The following is a 21,143-nucleotide window of genomic DNA, read 5'->3' as shown; positions in this document are numbered from 1 at the left end:
ACCTACTTACTTAGGATGGCTTTTAAAGGGGAACTCCGGGGCATTTGAAGCGTGTTTCCATTGCTAGAGGTTGTCAAATACTGCCAGTAGGACACAGAGAGGTGCGTATCTGTGCTCCCTGTGTGGAGATCGCTCTGTCCGCACACCCTGTCATGCGAGGCTAATACGTGGTGGCTAAGGGGCAAGCGCTAACGTTACAACAATACATGCCCAGTAATATTGTTGTAATGTTTTAAATACTTGAACGCAGTTTTTCTAGAGAAGATAATTGTTTTGTATATGGGATTATTCTCCATCGACTCTTTTGGGCTTTCACATGCGCGAGCCTACAACCAGCCGGTGAGTTACATGCTGTTTATAAAGTTGTTTTGTAACGTCCCCATGCCAGTAATGTGAGAACCATGCATATGGTTTTGATGGTAAGGCTTGTGACTTTATTGTCGGATGGTTTATAAAGTGGTGTGACGTTTCTGCAGTGTGCAAGTTGTTGTTTCAGTGGAAGGGTTAGCGCTTGCCCCTAGCCACCACGTATTAGCCTCGCATGACACGCTGTGCAAACAGCGCAATCTCCACACAGGGAGCGCAGATACGCACCTCTCTGTGTCCTACTAGCAGTATTTGACAACCTCTAGCAATGGAAACACGTTTCAAATGCCCCGGAGTTCCCCTTTAATACCCAGTAGTATGATGACACTTTTAGCTTATTTTATCTTATTCGATTTTGTTGTATTTTATTGCTTTCACTGTTCTTTTGTTTTTATTTGTTTTTTACTTCTTCTTCTCTTTATTTATTACCTGCTGTAAAGCACTTTGGTACACTGTAAGGATTGTCTGTAAAGGGCTGAATAAATAAAGTACATTTACATTAAATAATTATCGAGTTAACGCGCCCAGCCCTAATCATGAAACAAGAATTTACTCCTTTCTGATGAAGATTTGGTTAAACTGATGGTTAGCAAAATTCAAATGCAGATTATACTGTGTAAAATATCTCAGGTCCCCAGCAGGTCATGTGATCAGAGCAGCTAAAACTCAGCTCTTTATGCTTTGTGATATTTATCCTGAAAGATGCCGTACACATTTTAGTTTCTCTCCATCTGTGATCAGTTCGGAGGTGAATCCTGCCGCAGAGGAGCAGGACGGCGAGGAAAAGGAGCGATAAAAGAGGACAGAAATCAGTGTTTTTCCACTTCAAGTTTATTCTTAGTGCAAATGATAAAAAAAAAAAAAGTTGAAAGTAAGTAAAAGAGGCTGGTCACATTTTCATCCGTATGAGGTTCAGACTGATGAACGGCGGCGGCGGCGGGAGTCGAACTGCTGGCAGCAGGTGGGCGGGGCCATCGCGCACACGCCTGGACGTGAATCGGATCGCTTTGATCCAGCTCAACTTCACCTGCTCATGAAGCCCGACTGTTTCCCAAACACGATCCACGTAAAACGCCCAGATGTCTGACTCCATCCGACAGGTTTTCTTTAAATGTTTTAAAATGAGTTAGATCTGAGCCGGGCCCGGCACGGCGCCGTGCGGGACCCACCGCCAGAGAACCACTCGCGTTAGTTTCCTGATGACGTCACCAACGGTTTTAGTTCAGGTGACCAATCAGCTCGCAGAATAAATGATGCAAACGTGTGACAGAGCTCTGAAGTCATTGATTATCTGTCAGTTATTGGATCGATCGGACTCTGTCAGCGCGGTTCTGAACACATTTTACTGTCGGATCGTGAGGAACAGAACAGGCTCAGCTCCGACTTTAGGCCTCTGAGGGCTGCCATGTTCCCTGTGCGTTGCCATGTTTGCTCCATGATCAGCACAGCTGGAGTCCCGCGGCCGCCGCCCATCTTCTCTGATCTACAGCGCAGAATCGGTCCAGTTCAGCAGCCAGCAGACCCAAAAAAAAGGCTGGAAAACAGAACCAGAACTCCCCAAAAACCAACTGAAAGGTGGAGAAGCGTGACCTGAATCCCACCAACATCCTCCTCCCTGCTGCCTGGTGGCGTCAACTCTTCTTCTTCTTCTGCTCTCCTTCTGCTTCTGATCAGTGTTTTATTCTACAAATTGTTCTCAGAGTTCATGAAATGATTCAACAGGTTCTGAATTCTGCTGAAAGATGGAAAAACTTTAACAAAGTTCAAGTGTCTCTCTTACAATCTTTTTTTTTCTACTTCATCCCTTTTTGTCCCTCCCTTTATCACGACGTTAAATCGTGTCAAAGTTGTCTGTGAATCTAAATGTTACAGCTGCTCCTCGTGTTAGACCTCCCTGTTAAGAACTACTCGGTTAGTAGAACTGGAACGCGACCACGGGTCACATGACCACAATCATGTTCCTCATCCCTCAGACTCAGACGGAAACTTTCCACATTAATTAATGTTTTAATCCCAAAAAACTACAAATAAACACCTGAAGTGTCATCCACGATTAAAGGGACTTCCCTTTGTTCTGAACCTGCTTCCTGCTTCCTGTTTCCTGCTTCCTGTTTCCCGTCTGTCAGTGGGCGGAGTCTGAGCTGGCCCCGCACAGCTTATGCCAGTCCACCCAGTGCTGACCCGGGACCAGCCTCTTCAGGGCGATGAAGGTCTCCCCCAGCAGGGTGTTCTCCCAGAAGGCCCCGTCACCCAGAACCCGAAGGTGGATCACCCTCTGGTCCAGGTCCCCCCGAGGGATCCGCTCGTACACCAGCTGAGGACGAGAGAAAAGACACGCCTGATGAGATCTAACAGCAGAGGTTTTGGATTTCTCTGTAAACTGGTTCTGATGGCTTCGAGTTCTAAACGTCAGCGCCATCAGCTGAACTGAGGTCAGTGACAGTAAAAGTCCTGAAACATGAGCAGGAACAGGTCGCACCATCTCGTTGTAGGTGGGGTTACAGGTGCGTCGTGCTGCCTTCGTCTTCCTCTTGCTCGTCTTCTGTGGGTCCGGCAGCAGGTACAGCTTCACATAGGGGTCTGGGTCGGTTCCGTCCTGCAGTGGTTGCTGCAAAAACCACACAAAGACAAGTCCAGATCTGAACATTTACCAACACACAACACAACACAACACAACACAACACAACACAACACAACACAACAGCAGCAATCAGAGCCAACGAAGAGACTAACCAGTCCTCTGATGTGCATCACCATGATGAAGAGTTTGTCGTTCTTGTAAGAGATGGACAGTTTGACCTCGCCGAGTTCTTTCCCCGAAGCTGGAGACCACGAGATCTCTGCAACCCGAAAAAAACAAAACCTGTCAGACCCTGAGCGGAAAACCTCCAACATTAACAAACCCAACAACAGTCTGAGGTCAGGCTGCAGTCAGACTCCTGCTCCAGAATGTAGAACCCGGTCCAGGATGTGGGCCGTGGACACATCTGGAACGTTAATGATTCTCCTTTTCACTGACACATCAGAGGAAGGCCAGCAGAACCACACTGAACCTTTTACATGCACAGGAGCTGTGTTAGATTTAGAGGCTGGTGAAGTTTAGGCAGTTTTTAAAAGGTTTCCTATAAAATCTCTTTCTTGATATTTTTCAGAGCTCATCCTACAGAAACAGCAGTTCTTAGAGTCTCATCCTGATGCTCAGTGATGCAGGATGTTCTGTTCTGCTGGTGTCGGACCGGGCCTCTGCCTCTGATACTGCTGAGCATCACATTCTGGGCTGAGGTACTGGGTGGGTGTATCAGGGTCTGCTTCTCTTACCTACGGTGTCCCACAGGGTTCAGTTTTGGGGCCTTTACTGATCCTGTTGTTTCTGCTCCCTCTTTAAGGACATATCCTCACGTCCTCCCACTATGCAGATGACACTCAGCTGTATTTCTCTTTAAGATGCTTCTCAGCTGCTCAGACTCTGTTAAAAGTTGAATGTCTGACAGTTTTCTCCACCTTAATGAAGAGGAAACAGAGTCTGAGCCCCACAGATCTGTGTCTAAGCTCATGGAAACTCTGGGTCTTCTTTCTTTATCTGCTCAATCTTCTATCAGGAACCTTATAACCGGCTAACTTTCCACTCAGCTTTCCCTTTGGATGCTCATGTCAAATCTCTGCAACTCGTGTTTATCGTGTTGGACCAATAGTGGCTCATTTCTGTTGAAACTTCAGAACTCATTGAGATTATCTGTAGAAATAAAAGTTGAGTATATATATTTTATTTCACTGATATTACTATATTTATTCTTTCACACATTTATTTATTTGTTTGTTTCCTTTGCTTTCTATCTAAATATATCTATCTGCTGGGGCTAGGTGCCAGAGGGATAGGGGTGGGGGGGCGGATATCTGTTTGGTGATACATTGAATCTATATCTGCAAATCTAAAAAAGTATATATACACTGCAATCATTATTGTATGGAACTCCATTGTTTATTATGTAAAACTCAATAAACAGATTGTTAAAAAAAAGAAAAAGAAATGAAAGTTAAATAGAATACATTTTTTCAGCTGATTTTTCCTGTTTGGAACTTGGAGATTCAAACTGGAATGTCCCCAGCTCTAACCTCAGTAACCACCATGGCTGCTGTGCACGATAATAAAGTGTTTATAATAAATTCTGTCTGTTAATGAACACACTGTGGTGGAGTTTGAATACGTTGTTATCAGCTGATGGAGCCAATAAAAGCAAACCTGATCTGATCCACTTGGTTTTCTGACTAACAGCTGGGGCGTGGCACCATTCCCAGCTGAAGGAATGCAGCTCGCTTTGCATCATGTTAGCATTATTAGCTGCAGAGTTCTGGGTCGTCTGTGCTGTGGGTTTGTTGGGTTTTTCTTTGCCCGAGACAGTGATTCATTTCCCCCTCACAGACTTTGTTCTCTGGCTGGCGGGCAGAAACCTCCAGGAGTTTCCTACCATTCACCAGCTGCTGTGAATGCACTGGTTCTACTGGAGAACAAGTGCCTGAGATATTTTTAGATTTGTTTTGGGACTAAGTGTCCCAAAGGATGATTCTGGGTGATTCCAACTCAGTCTGAGGCTCTGGTTCTCCTCCCTGTGGCTCCAGCAGGATTTTTGTCTCAGGTGAAAGCACAGCTGGAAGTGACGCCTGACACACATCTGCACGCCTCACATGGCGGCCGTGAGCTCACGTACCTGCTGGTTTGCTGCTGGTTGTTCCCGTTCTGTCGTCTCTGGGCAGCGGGTGGAAAAAGGTGTAGACCAGGTCGCACTGAAACCCACAGAGTTTACACGCTTTAAACATCCTCCAACGTTCAGATAACAGATAATAACAGTTATAATTATAATAATAATGAATTCTATTTTCACCACACTGTAGGAAAGCGCAGAATAAAACCATAAAGACAAAGATGGGTTGAGTGGATGGAAACATGCGTACTGAGTGATGTCACTGATGGTTATAGTAACAGCGAGCTGCCGACGGCGACGAGGTTTACTTCTGGTTCCCAGAGTTTCTAAAAGCAGAATGGGAGGCAGAGCCTTCAGTTATCAGGCCCCTCTCTGTGGAACCAGCTGCCAGTTTGGGAGGCAGAGCCTTCAGTTATCAGGCCCCTCTCCGTGGAACCAGCTGCCAGTTTGGGAGGCAGAGCCTTCAGTTATCAGGCCCCTCTCTGTGGAACCAGCTGCCAGTTTGGGAGGCAGAGCCTTCAGTTATCAGGCCCCTCTCTGTGGAACCAGCTGCCAGTTTGGGAGGCAGAGCCTTCAGTTATCAGGCCCCTCTCTGTGGAACCAGCTGCCAGTTTGGGAGGCAGAGCCTTCAGTTATCAGGCCCCTCTCTGTGGAACCAGCTGCCAGTTTGGGAGGCAGAGCCTTCAGTTATCAGGCCCCTCTCTGTGGAACCAGCTGCCAGTTTGGGAGGCAGAGCCTTCAGTTATCAGGCCCCTCTCTGTGGAACCAGCTGCCAGTTTGGGAGGCAGAGCCTTCAGTTATCAGGCCCCTCTCTGTGGAACCAGCTGCCAGTTTGGGAGGCAGAGCCTTCAGTTATCAGGCCCCTCTCTGTGGAACCAGCTGCCAGTTTGGGAGGCAGAGCCTTCAGTTATCAGGCCCCTCTCTCTGGAACCAGCTGCCAGTTTGGGAGGCAGAGCCTTCAGTTATCAGGCCCCTCTCTGTGGAACCAGCTGCCAGTTTGGGAGGCAGAGCCTTCAGTTATCAGGCCCCTCTCTGTGGAACCAGCTGCCAGTTTGGGAGGCAGAGCCTTCAGTTATCAGGCCCCTCTCTACCTTTAAGACCAGGCTTAAAACTTTCCTTCCTGATAAAGCTTATAGTTAGGGATGGCTCAGCTGACCCTGAAACATCCCATAGTTAAGCTGCTATAGGCCCAGCCTGCTGGGGGAGCTCCCATGATGCACCTCTCCATGTACATGTGACATCATTGTTGTCATTAACTTGTGTTTCTCTCTCTCAGCAGGTATCTCTGGCCTGGTGTTACGGTGCTTGTTGTCCCCTCTTTCCTGTCCTCTCAGCCCCCAGCTGGGCCAGGCAGACGGTCCCTGGTTCTGGTTCTGATGGAGGTTTCTTCCTGTCGCCTCGTGCAGCTCAGGACGGGGGATTGGATCAGAGAGAAGTTTCAGAGCAGTCTGTTGGTTTCATGAGCTGGGATACTTTTTAAATTGTTTCTGTATGAATTTGGAATTCAATGATTTTAATTTGATTTTATTACAATGAATTGGATTCTAATTGGCTTGAATCTTTGAAGTGTTCTGAGATGACATTTGTTGCAATTTGGCGCTTTATAAATAAAACTGAAATTAAATGAATAAACTGAACAAAAACAAAACCGAAACAATTTGATCTGAACTTAGTCACACATGTACTGAGCTCCCTATGCTGCCTTCCAGCCCGTTTATAGAGCCAGTTTAGTGCCGACCTCTGACCCGTGGAACAGCTTATCTTTTCACATGGGGGCTGCTCTGATCCTCCAGATTTATCTGCAGCTACAGATGAACTCACCTGAGCTGCTGGGACACTGGACTGCACTCTGAGTCACATTGTAAAAGTTTTATCTGACCAGGAAATACACACACTTTGATGTTTTATCGTTGCTCATATTGATCACCGACTCACTGAATGGTTGCATTTGTATATCTGACTTTACTTTAATCATGAGAACATGTGCAGGTTCTGAATGGGTCAGAGGTCACACTGTTGGCTCTGATCCACACATGTGTTGGACGTTTCTGTTTCTGAATGAACTCTGCAGGATAACATCATCCGCTCCCAACGTAAAAACCCAACCGGTCCCAGTGAGTTCTGCAGAACCCAACACGTTCAGTCACTGATCTTCAGTTCTTTCAGCATCTTAAAACGGTTTCTGAGCTGAGCCGGCTCACTGTTTCCATAGCTGTGAGCTCTTTATGGTTTCTGATTTTCTACTGAACGCTTTGATCCTGAGCAGACCTGCAGAAACATTCAGAACATCCCACTGGACCTTTATCCAGAACTTTGAACTTATTTCCACAAAGTCACAGCTGACTTTTACAGTTTTCTAAAGCAGCAACAAAGCAAAACCTATCAGAAGAACTCATTCCAGTGAAACCTGCAGGCTGGGTGTGACAGCAGCTGACACACCATGTTCAGTGTGTGTTTGTGTGTGTGTGTGTGTGTGACACTGCAGTGTCCTGATACCACACCCACACCCACTCTGAGCGTGTGCGCGCAGATAGGCTTCCTGAAAAACAGCATTTCTGAGAATCCGCCGAGTGAAAATGAAACTGCACCACTGAGGGTCAACAGAGTCAGAGAGCCATGTGAAAAAAGAAGGGAACAACATGTAAAAAAAGAAGGAAACAACATGTGAAAAAGATGTAAACAACATGTAAAATAGAAGGAAACAACATGTAAACAACCTCCTGGGGTGTAACACACACACAGCAAGAAAAACACCAACATAACCTGAGTGTTAACGAGTGTTGTTGAGATTAAGGGAACCACATCCGGCTCACTTGTGTTTTATATATAAAAACACGTGTTTAACTCTAAACTGCTGCTGTTGTTGCCAGGCTACAAACTACATCCCAACGCATTCATGTCAATTTCTGCAGATTTTTATTCCTCTCAGCTACACTTCCAACCTTCCATTAGTTTGTCAACTGCTCCACCATTTATTCTATGCAAATGTAAAAGATGCTAACAGCTCATCTGCTTTGCCTCTATGAGAAAAATCTGATCCCCAACGATGGTTCAGCAGCAACCTGTGAACTTATAGAGGTTAAAGAAGTGGTCTCAGGAAGCTGAACACACTCTGAAGGGAAGTGCCACATCGAGGTGGAAAACAACAAGGGATGTAACAGACTGTGCTTCTTTAGGAATCTTTGGTTCTTCAATGTCTGCACCAAAATGTTGTATCTTCTATAAGTCAGTGGTGGTGAGTGCAGTCTTCCATCACCCACCAGTTTGGGTTCAGTTTGGAGCCCTCTCTACCTTTATTAGGCTTAAGTCTTTCCTTTTTGATAAAGCTTGTAGTTAGGGATGGCCACCCTTCCTGGTTCTGGTTCTGTTGGAGGTCTGTTCCTGTTAGAAGGAAGTTCTTCTCTCAGCTGTGCCCCTCGGCTCGTTCATGCTCAGGATCGGGATAAGTGTTGGTTTGCTTATCTAATCTATCAGTGGACTTTACTTCCTCTGAGGTGTGAATCAGCCATGACTCACCTGAGCCACGTCCGGCGCAGCATGGATCAGGTGCCACACGTAACCGTTCAGCTCATCTTTCCTCCTGTCAGCCGCCGCCTCACCACGGGAACGACCAATCACGAGGCGGCTGGGGAAACTGTGGGCGGGCCAAGAGGAGGGTCAGTTAGGACTGAGAGCGTCCGTAACATAACTGCTGATGTGCAGGTGTGTACAGGTGCGTGTACAGGTGTGTGTACCTGTATACAGGTGCATGTATGTGTGTGTACCTGTGTACACATGTGTGTACAGCTGTGTGTACCTGTGTACAGGTGTGTGTACCTGTGTAAAAATGTGTGTACAGGTGTACAGGTGTGTGTACCTGTATACAGGTGCATGTATGTGTGTGTACCTGTGTAAAAATGTGTGTACGTGTGTACAGGTGTGTGTACCTGTATACAGGTGCATGTATGTGTGTGTACCTGTGTACACATGTGTGTACAGATGTGTGTGTACCTGTGTACAGGTGTGTGTACCTGTGTAAAAATGTGTGTACGTGTGTACAGGTGTGTGTGTACCTGTGTACAGGTGTGTGTACCTCTGTGTACAAATGTGTGTACCTGTATACAGGTGCATGTATGTGTGTACCTGTGTACAAGTGTGTGTGTACCTGTGTACAAATGTGTGTACCTGTGTACAGGTGTACAAGTGCGTGTACGTGTGTACAGATGTGTGTGTACCTGTGTACAGATGTGTGTACCTGTGTACAAATGTGTGTACGTGTGTATCTGTACACAGGTGTGTGTACCTGTGTACAAATGTGTGAACCTGTGTACAAGTGTGTGTACCTGTGTACAGGTATGTGTACCTGTGTACAGGTGTGTGTGTGTAGGTGTGTGTACCTGTGTACAGATGTATGTACAGGTGTATGTACCTCTGTGTACAGGTGTGTGTACCCGTGTACAGGTGTGTGAACGTGTGTACAGGTGTGTGAACGTGTGTACAGGTGTGTGTACCCGTGTACAGGTGTGTGAACATGTGTACAGGTGTGTGTATCTGTGTACAGGTGTGTGTATCTGTGTACAGGTGTGTACAGGTGTGTGAACCCGTGTACAGGTGTGTGTACCCGTGTACAGGTGTGTGTACATGTGTACATGTGTGTGTACCTGTGTACAGATGTGTACAGGTGTGTACAGGTGTGTGTACCTGGGCAGTTTGGATGAGGGGAAAATGAGCCTCAGCTTGCTGTGAAGTTCATGGAACTCTTCGAAGGTCCTTTGAACGAGCTGCACCTCCTGACTGTCACGTTCCACCTTCACCACAAACACCTGACACACAAATATCTGATGACATCACTCTCCCACTTTCCTTCAGTGTGACCTCTGACCCTTCAGCCACGCTCTCAGGTGTGTGTGTGTTTGTGTCAGTGTGTGGATGTTGCCGTGGAAACCGATCAGGCGACTCACATAGCCCTTGTTGGCGGTGCGGACGTGTCTGCAGATGTAGAGGTTCTTAATGAGGCCGTCGCTCCTCGTCGTGTGGACTCTGGGGGCGAAGGACAGCGTGGGACGGTCCTCGGACGAGGCGAATTTCATCTGAGCCAGATTGTGGATGAAGAAGTTCAGTTTGGTGGCGACGCTGCCCAGACTGGACTCAATCAACCTGCCAGAGGACACAGACGGGTTGGTTCTGATAAACCCCTGAAGTCTAATTTCTGTTTACTGACTAAAACAGCAGCAGGAGTCAAAACACAAATCAAGTCTTTAAGTACAAGAACACACGATTGATCACGGAAGTCAAATTGTCAAATGACCTTAAACAAATAAACTGAAGCGACTTGATAAAACTAATGTTGCGGTTGTTTGTGGAGTCTTTCTGCATTCGCACTGAGCCGAGTCGTAACATACAAGAAGCACCAAAGATCCCGGACAAGCCCCTAACGATGTGTCAACCAACACGTTAAAAAAAAAAAAAAAACAAGAAACATTTTTATATTAAGCCATAAGGCTTTTTAAAAGTGACTGCTGAGTTCTTCTCAAATTGATTGATTTATTTTTGTAATTTTTTTTATTTATTTAGTCATTTATTATTATTATTATTAGTTAGTAGTAGTATTTTTATTAGAATCTGTATTATTATTGTTGTTGTTAATATACAATCATAGTAAATATTAATAATATTTTTGAGCTACTTGACTAATTTGAATTTCCCCCATTGGGGGATGAATAAAATATTTTTCTATTCTATTCGACTAAAAAATTAACTTAATTCCAGCTAATGGAACAAAAACAAGCTAGCACAGCTGCACCTGGTGGGAGTGGCCCACGGGGGGTTGTGGTCGTGTACCTGGTGAAGTACATGGTGGCGTCAGCTTCAGACTCGTGAGGCCTCAACGCATCGTAGACATACTTAAGATCATCCAGATCAGAGAGTTCAGGAATCCCACAGGACAACATCTGGAAACAAGCACAACCTTAATTTCTTGTTTCAATGATGCCTCCTGCACTCTGCTAGTTTCTGTATATTTACTGGATTTCATCCATTTCTGGTTATGAGCTCATATCAAAAAAAATAGAACATTGTTTTAAACACATCTGTGGACAAACTGGAGATCCTCTGAACATCTCTGCTCCTCACAGCCTGTTAGGGAGGCTGCTTTAGGACCAAAATACGATAAATATAAACTGTTTTTGGAAAGTGTTGCAGCCTGAATGTAAAAATGGATGTTTATCAACAGATTAAATGAAATTGGGGAAAAAAAATTAAAATATTGTCAATCTGTCTGAGATTAAATAAAAGTCTAAACTGATAAGAATGACTGATGTTCTCAACATTTTACGATCTGTGGCTGAAAATGAATCTTATCTCTACTGAGCGAGTGTGTTTGAGTGTGTGTGCGCACCAGGCCCAGCAGGTTGAGGAACAGGTGTGTGTGTTTGCGGATCAGGTTGTACGCCTCGCAGCACAGGTCCACGAAGTCGTGGAAGCGGCTCGACGGTTTATCTCCCCCGTTGATGACGTACGCCATGTCAGAGGTGAAGACGAAGGGGGCGCGGTCCCTGCGGGAGTCACAGCGTTACTCAGCTGAATGTTCGTGATCAATAAAGTGATCAATACAGTGATCAATACAGTGATCAATACTAGGGATCAATACTAGGTTCTTGTTGAGAACCAGTTCCCAGTGTTTCAATTCCTTGGAATCGTTTGGCGATTTTGCAAACGATTCCCTTATCGATTCCAGTGGGCGCGAATGACGTCACCACGCAGCGTTGCGTGGCGAGTCCGGCGCAGCCAACAGTAAACATGGCGCCCAAGCGGTACAAACGCTCGAAAGTTTAGTTACACATCCCTAAAAAAGACGACAACAGGGCAACTTGCAAAGTGAATATTTCACCAAAAGGAGGAAATACTACCAACATGCAATAACTATGAATGAATGATTAACGTCGGTGAATCTGAACCCAGCAACGTTAGCAACGTTAGCATGTCCTCGGCTAACACTGCAGGTAACTAACTAACAAACACTGCCTATCATGTTAGCACCATTTGCCTCATTGTAAAAGCTGCTGTTAGTAACGGTTAAGGTTAAATGAATGCCTTCTCAGGCATTACATTTAGATGAAATCATGACAGACAGAGCCTGACTGGCTCAGAGCCAGAGGCTGGTGGTACTACCCCCAGTTCACCTCTACCTCCAGCTTCTCCTTTCACCAGAGCAGGAAGAGTTAAATTACCCAGGCCAGGATAGACCAATGTGGACCTCACCGTTGTTGGGTTTGTGAGGTCATGACTCGTGTTACTTCTAAACTAAACAAAGTTGATGCTAATCGACCGGTTTGTTGTCCTTTTTCTCCAAATGAGAATTGATAAGGGAACCGACAAAGAACCGAATCGTTAAGCAGAATCGAAAATGGAATTGGAATCGTAAAAATCTTATCAATTCCCATCCCTACTCAATACAGTGATCAATGAGCTGGTGACAGCACGCAGGCCTGTGCAGACGGTTCAGACAGCAGAGGCAGAGGAAGGCTCACAGGTGCAGCGTAACACCAGGTGTGAACAGCTTCCTGGTACCTTGAAAAAGCTGTTCATGTGATCTGAGAGTCACAGCAAATATTGATCTGATTGTTTTCCATCTGTAAAGCATCCGGATCAATACAGCAGCTCTGCAGAGATCTGAGGTTGTGCTGTTTTCACCACCTGGACGGCCTGCCACCCCTCTCACCGCTTGATGTTTCCAAACATCTGCGCGTGTCCCAGGAACTTCCCGAAGTCGATGTGGAACATGTGACCGCTGGTCTTCAGCATGATGTTGTCGTTGTGGCGGTCGCAGATTCCCAGGATGTAGGTGGCCACGCAGCAGCCGGCACACGAGTAGATGAAGTTTTCCACAGCCTGACAGGTGGAGCAGCACAGGTGAGCGTTCAGTCAGTTTATTCCACAGGTGTAACACCACCTGCTTCAAAGTTCAGGTTCCAGATTCCTAACGAAAACATCCACAGGTAAAATCACCTTACAGGTGCACAGGTGTGTTACCTTGTCATACTGCTCGTCTGAGGGGTTGTGCTTCTGCAGCCAGTCGGCCAGCGTTCGATCTTTGAACGATCCCGTGACTCCGTGTTCCACCTGGATCTTCCTCAGAGTGTCAGCGTGAGGAATCATCTCCACCATACCTGAGAACAAGTAACACACCTGTAAGTTATACCTGAGAACAGGTAACACACCTGTCAGTCACACCTGAGAACAGGTAACACACCTGTCAGTCACACCTGAGAACAGGTAACACACCTGTTAGTCACACCTGAGAACAGGTAACACACCTGTAAGTCACACCTGAGAACAGGTAACACACCTGTTAGTCACACCTGAGAACAGGTAACACACCTGTAAGTCACACCTCAGAACAGGTAACACACCTGAGAACAGGTAACACACCTGTTAGTCACACCTGAGAACAGGTAACACACCTGTTAGTCACACCTGAGAACAGGTAACACACCTGTAAGTCACACCTGAATACAGGGAACACACATGTTAGTCACACCTGAGAACAGGTAACACACCTGTAAGTCACACCTGAGAACAGGTAACACACCTGTCAGTCACACCTGAGAACAGGTAACACACCTGTAAGTCACACCTGAGAACAGGTAACACACCTGTCAGTCACACCTGAATACAGGGAACACACATGTTAGTCACACCTGAATACAGGGAACACACATGTTAGTCACACCTGAGAACAGGTAACACACCTGTCAGTCACACCTGAGAACAGGTAACACACCTGTAAGTCACACCTGAGAACAGGTAACACACCTGTCAGTCACACCTGAGAACAGGTAACACACCTGTAAGTCACACCTGAGAACAGGTAACACACCTGTCAGTCACACCTGAGAACAGGTAACACACCTGTCAGTCACACCTGTAAGTCACACCTGAATACAGGTAACACACCTGTTAGTCACACCTGAGAACAGGTAACACACCTGTAAGTCACACCTGAGAACAGGTAACACACCTGTCAGTCACACCTGAGAACAGGTAACACACCTGTCAGTCACACCTGAGAACAGGTAACACACCTGTCAGTCACACCTGAGAACAGGTAACACACCTGTCAGTCACACCTGAGAACAGGTAACACACCTGTCAGTCACACCTGAGAACAGGTAACACACCTGTCAGTCACACCTGAGAACAGGTAACACACCTGTAAGTCACACCTGAGAACAGATAACACACCTGTAATAGAGTATGGCAACCCGACCGAAGCCCGACGGGCCGGGTCGGACTCGGACAAAAAATTAGAATGTCTTGTCGGACTCGGGTCGGGCTCGAAAGCAAGCAGACATCGTGAAAATTATAAACAGCCAGAGGACAGGTTTCAGTTCATTGCAAACGTCAGTTTTTGTGATAAACATAAATAATTGAATATGCATAAATGAAAATGTTGGTAGGCTATTCGTGCCTCATGCCGTGCAGCATGCATCTGTGTGCATCTGTGGTCTGTGCATGCTCGGTGCGCACGCACGCATATCGAACATTCGAACAACTTTACATTAAACACGTGCGATCAGTGCAGCCGAGCTCAGTTGGCTGGAAGCGCTATAGGACATTAAAAGAAAAATAGCTTCTGGAGAACTGAAGAGTGCTTGTGCATTTGTTATGGTGCACCGCCATTAATGTGTATGTTTTATAATTGATTATGGTGGATAATGGTGCGCTGTCACCAATGTGTATTTACTGATTAGGGTGCGCCGTCTTGAGTTGGTCACTGGTCTCGGGCTTCCGGCGGGCTCGGACACAAATATTTTAATTAATCTCGGGCTCGGGTCGGATTTGAGAACTTTTCTGTCGGTTGAGGGCCGGGCTCGGACAGAAAAATCCGGCCCGAGCCAGGCTCTAACCTGTAAGTCACACCTGAGAACAGGTAACACACCTGTTAGTCACACCTGAGAACAGGTAACACACCTGTAAGTCACACCTGAGAACAGGTAACACACATGTTAGTCACACCTGAGAACAGGTAACACACCTGTACGTCACACCTGAGAACAGGTAACACACCTGTCAGTCACACCTGAGAACAGGTAACACACCTGTCAGTCACACCTGAGAACAGGTAACACACCTGTCAGTCACACCTGAATACAGGGAACACACCTGTTAGTCACACCTGAGAACAGGTAACACACCTGTTAGTCACACCTGAGAACAGGTAACACACCTGTCAGTCACACCTGAGAACAGGTAACACACCTGTCAGTCACACCTGAGAACAGGTAACACACCTGTTAGTCACACCTGAGAACAGGTAACACACATGTTAGTCACACCTGAGAACAGGTAACACACCTGTCAGTCACACCTGAGAACAGGTAACACACCTGTTAGTCACACCTGAGAACAGGTAACACACCTGTTAGTCACACCTGAGAACAGGTAACACACATGTTAGTCACACCTGAGAACAGGTAACACACATGTTAGTCACACCTGAGAACAGGTAACACACCTGTCAGTCACACCTGAGAACAGGTAACACACCTGTTAGTCACACCTGAGAACAGGTAACACACCTGTCAGTCACACCTGAGAACAGGTAACACACCTGTAAGTCACACCTGAGAACAGGTAACACACCTGTCAGTTACACCTGAATACAGGGAACACACATGTTAGTCACACCTGAGAACAGGTAACACACCTGTAAAGCTGGGCATACACTGTGCGATTTCTGGCCCGATTTCGACAAGATTTTTACTCGTGCGACTATTTTGGAGATCGGGCAGAGTTTTGGCTCAATCGTGCGTCTCGCATCGTGTAGTATACATGGGGTAACGACAAACGATTAAGCCCTCCCGACCACCTCCCGATCGATCGGATGAAAATCAAACTTGTTTGAAATCCTGGTCGCTCCTCGTGAGGCTCTCGCACAGTTGAAGCAGCTGGACGAGCCGATTGACCTCATTCTGTCACACTACGCATGCGCAAACATAGGCACGGAAGAGAAAATTGTCAACAGAAGAAAAAGAAGACAACAGAACAGCATGGCAGCGACCGGCGACCGAGTCCGACGTGTCGTGTAGTGTGAGCAGCCAGATCGCATCAGACCATCGGGTCGTACAGTGTGAGAACAGGAATCGTGAGCTGTGACGTTTTAACCCTTGCGATTCACTCGTACAGTATGAGCAGCAGCTGAATCACGCGATTGAAAAAAATCGCACAGTGTATGCCCAGCTTTAGTCACACCTGAGAGCAGGTAACACACCTGTTAGTCACACCTGAGAACAGGTAACACACCTGTTAGTCACACCTGAGAACAAGTAACACACCTGTTAGTCACACCTGAGAACAGGTAACACACCTGTCAGTCACACCTGAGAACAGGTAACACACCTGTAAGTCACACCTGAGAACAGGTAACACACCTGTAAGTCACACCTGAGAACAGGTAACACACCTGTCAGTCACACCTGAGAACAGGTAACACACCTGTAAGTCACACCTGAGAACAGGTAACACACATGTTAGTCACACCTGAGAACAGGTAACACACCTGTCAGTCACACCTGAGAACAGGTAACACACATGTCAGTCACACCTGAATACAGGGAACACACATGTTAGTCACACCTGAGAACAGGTAACACACCTGTCAGTCACACCTGAGAACAGGTAACACACCTGTCAGTTACACCTGAATACAGGGAACACACATGTTAGTCACACCTGAGAACAGGTAACACACCTGTTAGTCACACCTGAGAACAGGTAACACACCTGTTAGTCACACCGGAGAACAGGTAACACACCTGTAAGTCACACCTGAGAACAGGTAACAGACCTGTCAGTCACACCTGAATACAGGGAACACACATGTTAGTCACACCTGAGAACAGGTAACACACCTGTTAGTCACACCTGAGAACAGGTAACACACCTGTTAGTCACACCTGAGAACAGGTAACACACCTGTTAGTCACACCGGAGAACAGGTAACACACATGTTAGTCACACCTGAGAACAGGTAACACACCTGTCAGTCACACCTGAGAACAGGTAACACACATGTCAGTCACACCTGAATACAGGGAACACACATGTTAGTCACACCTGAGAACAGGTAACACACATGTTAGTCACACCTGAGAACAGGTAACACACCTGTCAGTCACACCTGAGAACAGGTAACACACCTGTCAGTTACACCTGAATACAGGGAACACACATGTTAGTCACACCTGAGAACAGGTAACACACCTGTTAGTCACACCTGAGAACAGGTAACACACCTGTTAGTCACACCTGAGAACAGGTAACACACCTGTTAGTCACACCGGAGAACAGGTAACACACCTGTCAGTCACACCTGAGAACAGGTAACACACCTGTAAGTCACACCTGAGAACAGGTAACACACCTGTAAGTCACACCTGAGAACAGGTAACACACCTGTCAGTCACACCTGAGAACAGGTAACACACCTGTAAGTCACACCTGAGAACAGGTAACACACATGTTAGTCACACCTGAGAACAGGTAACACACCTGTCAGTCACACCTGAGAACAGGTAACACACATGTCAGTCACACCTGAATACAGGGAACACACATGTTAGTCACACCTGAGAACAGGTAACACACATGTTAGTCACACCTGAGAACAGGTAACACACCTGTTAGTCACACCTGAGAACAGGTAACACACCTGTTAGTCACACCTGAGAACAGGTAACACACCTGTTAGTCACACCGGAGAACAGGTAACACACCTGTAAGTCACACCTGAGAACAGGTAACACACCTGTCAGTCACACCTGAGAACAGGTAACACACCTGTAAGTCACACCTGAGAACAGGTAACACACCTGTAAGTCACACCTGAGAACAGGTAACACACCTGTCAGTCACACCTGAGAACAGGTAACACACCTGTAAGTCACACCTGAGAACAGGTAACACACATGTTAGTCACACCTGAGAACAGGTAACACACCTGTCAGTCACACCTGAGAACAGGTAACACACATGTCAGTCACACCTGAATACAGGGAACACACATGTTAGTCACACCTGAGAACAGGTAACACACATGTTAGTCACACCTGAGAACAGGTAACACACCTGTCAGTCGCACCTGAGAACAGGTAACACACCTGTCAGTTACACCTGAATACAGGGAACACACATGTTAGTCACACCTGAGAACAGGTAACACACATGTTAGTCACACCTGAGAACAGGTAACACACCTGTCAGTCGCACCTGAGAACAGGTAACACACCTGTCAGTTACACCTGAATACAGGGAACACACATGTTAGTCACACCTGAGAACAGGTAACACACCTGTTAGTCACACCTGAGAACAGGTAACACACCTGTCAGTCACACCTGAGAACAGGTAACACACCTGTTAGTCACACCGGAGAACAGGTAACACACCTGTAAGTCACACCTGAGAACAGGTAACACACCTGTCAGTCACACCTGAGAACAGGTAACACACCTGTCAGTTACACCTGAATACAGGGAACACACATGTTAGTCACACCTGAGAACAGGTAACACACCTGTTAGTCACACCTGAGAACAGGTAACACACCTGTTAGTCACACCTGAGAACAGGTAACACACCTGTTAGTCACACCGGAGAACAGGTAACACACCTGTTAGTCACACCTGAGAACAGGTAACACACCTGTTAGTCACATTGAGAACAGGTAACACACCTGTTAGTCACACCTGAGAACAGGTAACACACCTGTCAGTCACACCTGAGAACAGGTAACAGACCTGTCAGTCACACCTGAATACAGGGAACATCAGTCACACCTCACACTTGACAGCAGTAAACACAAACATTCTTGCGTGTATACAGGCGTTCACCTATGAAACGTCTCTCCACCTGACCAACACCTGTCTCGCAGGTATACACCTGTGCGTCCTCACCTCGTCCTCTGCCCGTGGAGAAACATTTGAAGATGACCATCCTCATGTCCAGGCCCTCCTGGATCCAGATCTTGTTCATGATGCGGATCATCTGCAGGGTCAGCATGTCCTGCCTCAGGTCGTCTCCTGACTGACGGAGACGCAGACGTCAGCACACACAGGTCGCCGGCTGTTAGATCACCTGTGTCAGGACTGTCAGGTGCTCAGGTGTGCGCAGTCTTACCTTGAAGATGACGTTGATGTTTTCTCCCAGGGGGTCCAGGTTATGGAAGGACAGCTTCAGAGGGACGGCATTGGAGTTGAAAAATGAGCACGACTGTAAAAAAAAAAAGAGATGCCTCAGACTGACCGATCAGAGGATCCAAAGTGACCCTGAACAGGACCAGTTCTGGTCTCGATCATATCAGAATGGGTTCTGGATGTTCTGCAGGTGTGTTTCTGCAGGTGTGTTTCTACCTGGATGTTGATTCCTGTGACGAGCAGCGCCGGGTTCAGAGGGAGTCTGCAGCTGCTGTTCACAGAGAAGAACTGCTTCATCTCCTCCAGACCCTCCCTCAGAACAACCTGCACACACACACACACACACACACACACACACACACACACACACACAGTTTGAAACTTCCTGTCAGACGCGTTTCTCCGTGGCAGTCATGTGACACGTCAGGGCCGCCTCCTCACCTGTCTGCTAGACGGCGTGGCGTCGCGGACTTTCTGAGCCACCTTGGTGAGGATGGAGACGAGCCAGCACTGCCGGTCGAACTCGTCCCGCAGACTCCGCCCCACGCAGCACAGCAGGGCGGCGAGCAGGTGCTGGTAGCGAGCGCTGAACTGGCTGTCCTGCAGGTTGTCCTTCAGCAACCTGATGTGCACACAGCAAACGTCTGTCTGAACTCTGATACACTGTTTAAGAGCTGAGGAGGCATCAGTCCAACATTATTCTGAGATTATCAATAAGATGCCAAACAGATCAGGAGAAAGTTGGATCAGAACGCCACTCAGGTTCAAACTGGATCCAGAACTGACCATAACTCACCCGTCTGAGTGTGTGTGTGTGTGTGTTTCTCACCAGAAGATGTAGTGAGCTATACGAACGTCCCCAACAGCTCTCCGAAGGAGGAAACGAACCAAAGAACTGTCCAGGTAACACTCGTACTTTAGAGCCTGAGGTGGACAGAGACAGACGGGTCACCATGAGGCCTACAGGTGGCTTCTGCCAAATTTTGTTGAGTGATTTAAAATAACATTCATCCAAAAAAAATAATATTCAATATTTTCAGTTATATTTATATTCTGTATATCTAACAAAGTATGCTGGAATAGTGTTCTGCTATTGAAAAGTAAATAGTTAGTTTCAATGTTACGACAGTGCACTTTTGAGTTTATCTGATTGGTTTTGATGTTTGGAAGGGAAGGATTTTTGGTGAAATATGAACAAGGATGAATTGTCAACTTCAGATTTTAAGTATTTTATTTAAATAAATGCTGAAAAGTGACCTGAAACACCATGTTTGCCTCGTATTGAATATATTTTACATTCATGCAAGCTGCTTGTGTGACCAGAAAATCCTACAAACTGCACCTGATCAAGTCATGATAGTTTTGTAATAGTGAGTAAATACTACTGACAGATTTTTGGGTAAACTAAATAGAGTAGTTTTACATGTCACTGGATCTAAAACGGTTCATTTTTCTGGACTTCTTAAAAAATTGGGGCAAAATTGAGAGTATACCCACTTCTCCAGGGACCACTACACCACTGGGTTCTGGTTCTGAAGTATGTCAGAAATCTGCATAGAGACTCGAGTCAGAAGGTCAACTTTGGCTACCAGCAACACAGAGCAAGGCAGCGCGACTATGGCCTAAATAATAACCATAATTATTCAGGGATTTTAGTGAAAAACAAAGTTTTTATTCCAATTATCTGTGAACATAACTCAGCGTAACAGCAGAAAGTTTTACACATGTAAACGCAGGTTATTGGGTCGATGCTGGACAGAGGCCAAAGGCGACGGGGAGGAAGGACCTTTGGCAGAATGGCGATAAGAGAGCGTTCCTGGTTAAAGTGTTGGACCATCACCAGAGGTGGGCAGAGCAGCCAAAAATTGTACTCGAGTAAAAGTACTGTTACTTTAGAATAATA

General features: G+C 46.5%; 1 protein-coding gene across 1 annotated transcript in view; it reads right to left on the bottom strand.

The window, feature by feature from the left end:
• Positions 1-1,181: 1,181 nt before the first annotated feature.
• Positions 1,182-21,143, bottom strand: part of pik3c2b (phosphatidylinositol-4-phosphate 3-kinase, catalytic subunit type 2 beta) — a 50,225-nt gene continuing 30,263 nt past the window's right edge. Inside the window, exons 18-33 of the mRNA XM_075460097.1 lie at positions 20,070-20,164; positions 19,682-19,862; positions 19,457-19,564; positions 19,224-19,316; positions 19,001-19,130; positions 13,077-13,213; positions 12,766-12,935; positions 11,443-11,599; positions 10,887-10,996; positions 10,007-10,202; positions 9,747-9,868; positions 8,583-8,700; positions 5,073-5,148; positions 3,100-3,206; positions 2,846-2,974; positions 1,182-2,680 (exon numbers count right to left, since the gene is read on the bottom strand). Coding sequence (XP_075316212.1) covers positions 2,489-2,680; positions 2,846-2,974; positions 3,100-3,206; positions 5,073-5,148; positions 8,583-8,700; positions 9,747-9,868; positions 10,007-10,202; positions 10,887-10,996; positions 11,443-11,599; positions 12,766-12,935; positions 13,077-13,213; positions 19,001-19,130; positions 19,224-19,316; positions 19,457-19,564; positions 19,682-19,862; positions 20,070-20,164 — 2,121 coding nt within the window. The 3' untranslated portion in view covers positions 1,182-2,488. The remainder of the gene's footprint in view (positions 2,681-2,845; positions 2,975-3,099; positions 3,207-5,072; positions 5,149-8,582; positions 8,701-9,746; positions 9,869-10,006; positions 10,203-10,886; positions 10,997-11,442; positions 11,600-12,765; positions 12,936-13,076; positions 13,214-19,000; positions 19,131-19,223; positions 19,317-19,456; positions 19,565-19,681; positions 19,863-20,069; positions 20,165-21,143) is intronic.

The sequence above is a fragment of the Odontesthes bonariensis genome, chromosome 3 (assembly GCF_027942865.1).
Source record: "Odontesthes bonariensis isolate fOdoBon6 chromosome 3, fOdoBon6.hap1, whole genome shotgun sequence".
NCBI lineage: Eukaryota > Metazoa > Chordata > Actinopteri > Atheriniformes > Atherinopsidae > Odontesthes > Odontesthes bonariensis.
This window is presented reverse-complemented; position numbering and strand designations above follow the sequence as displayed.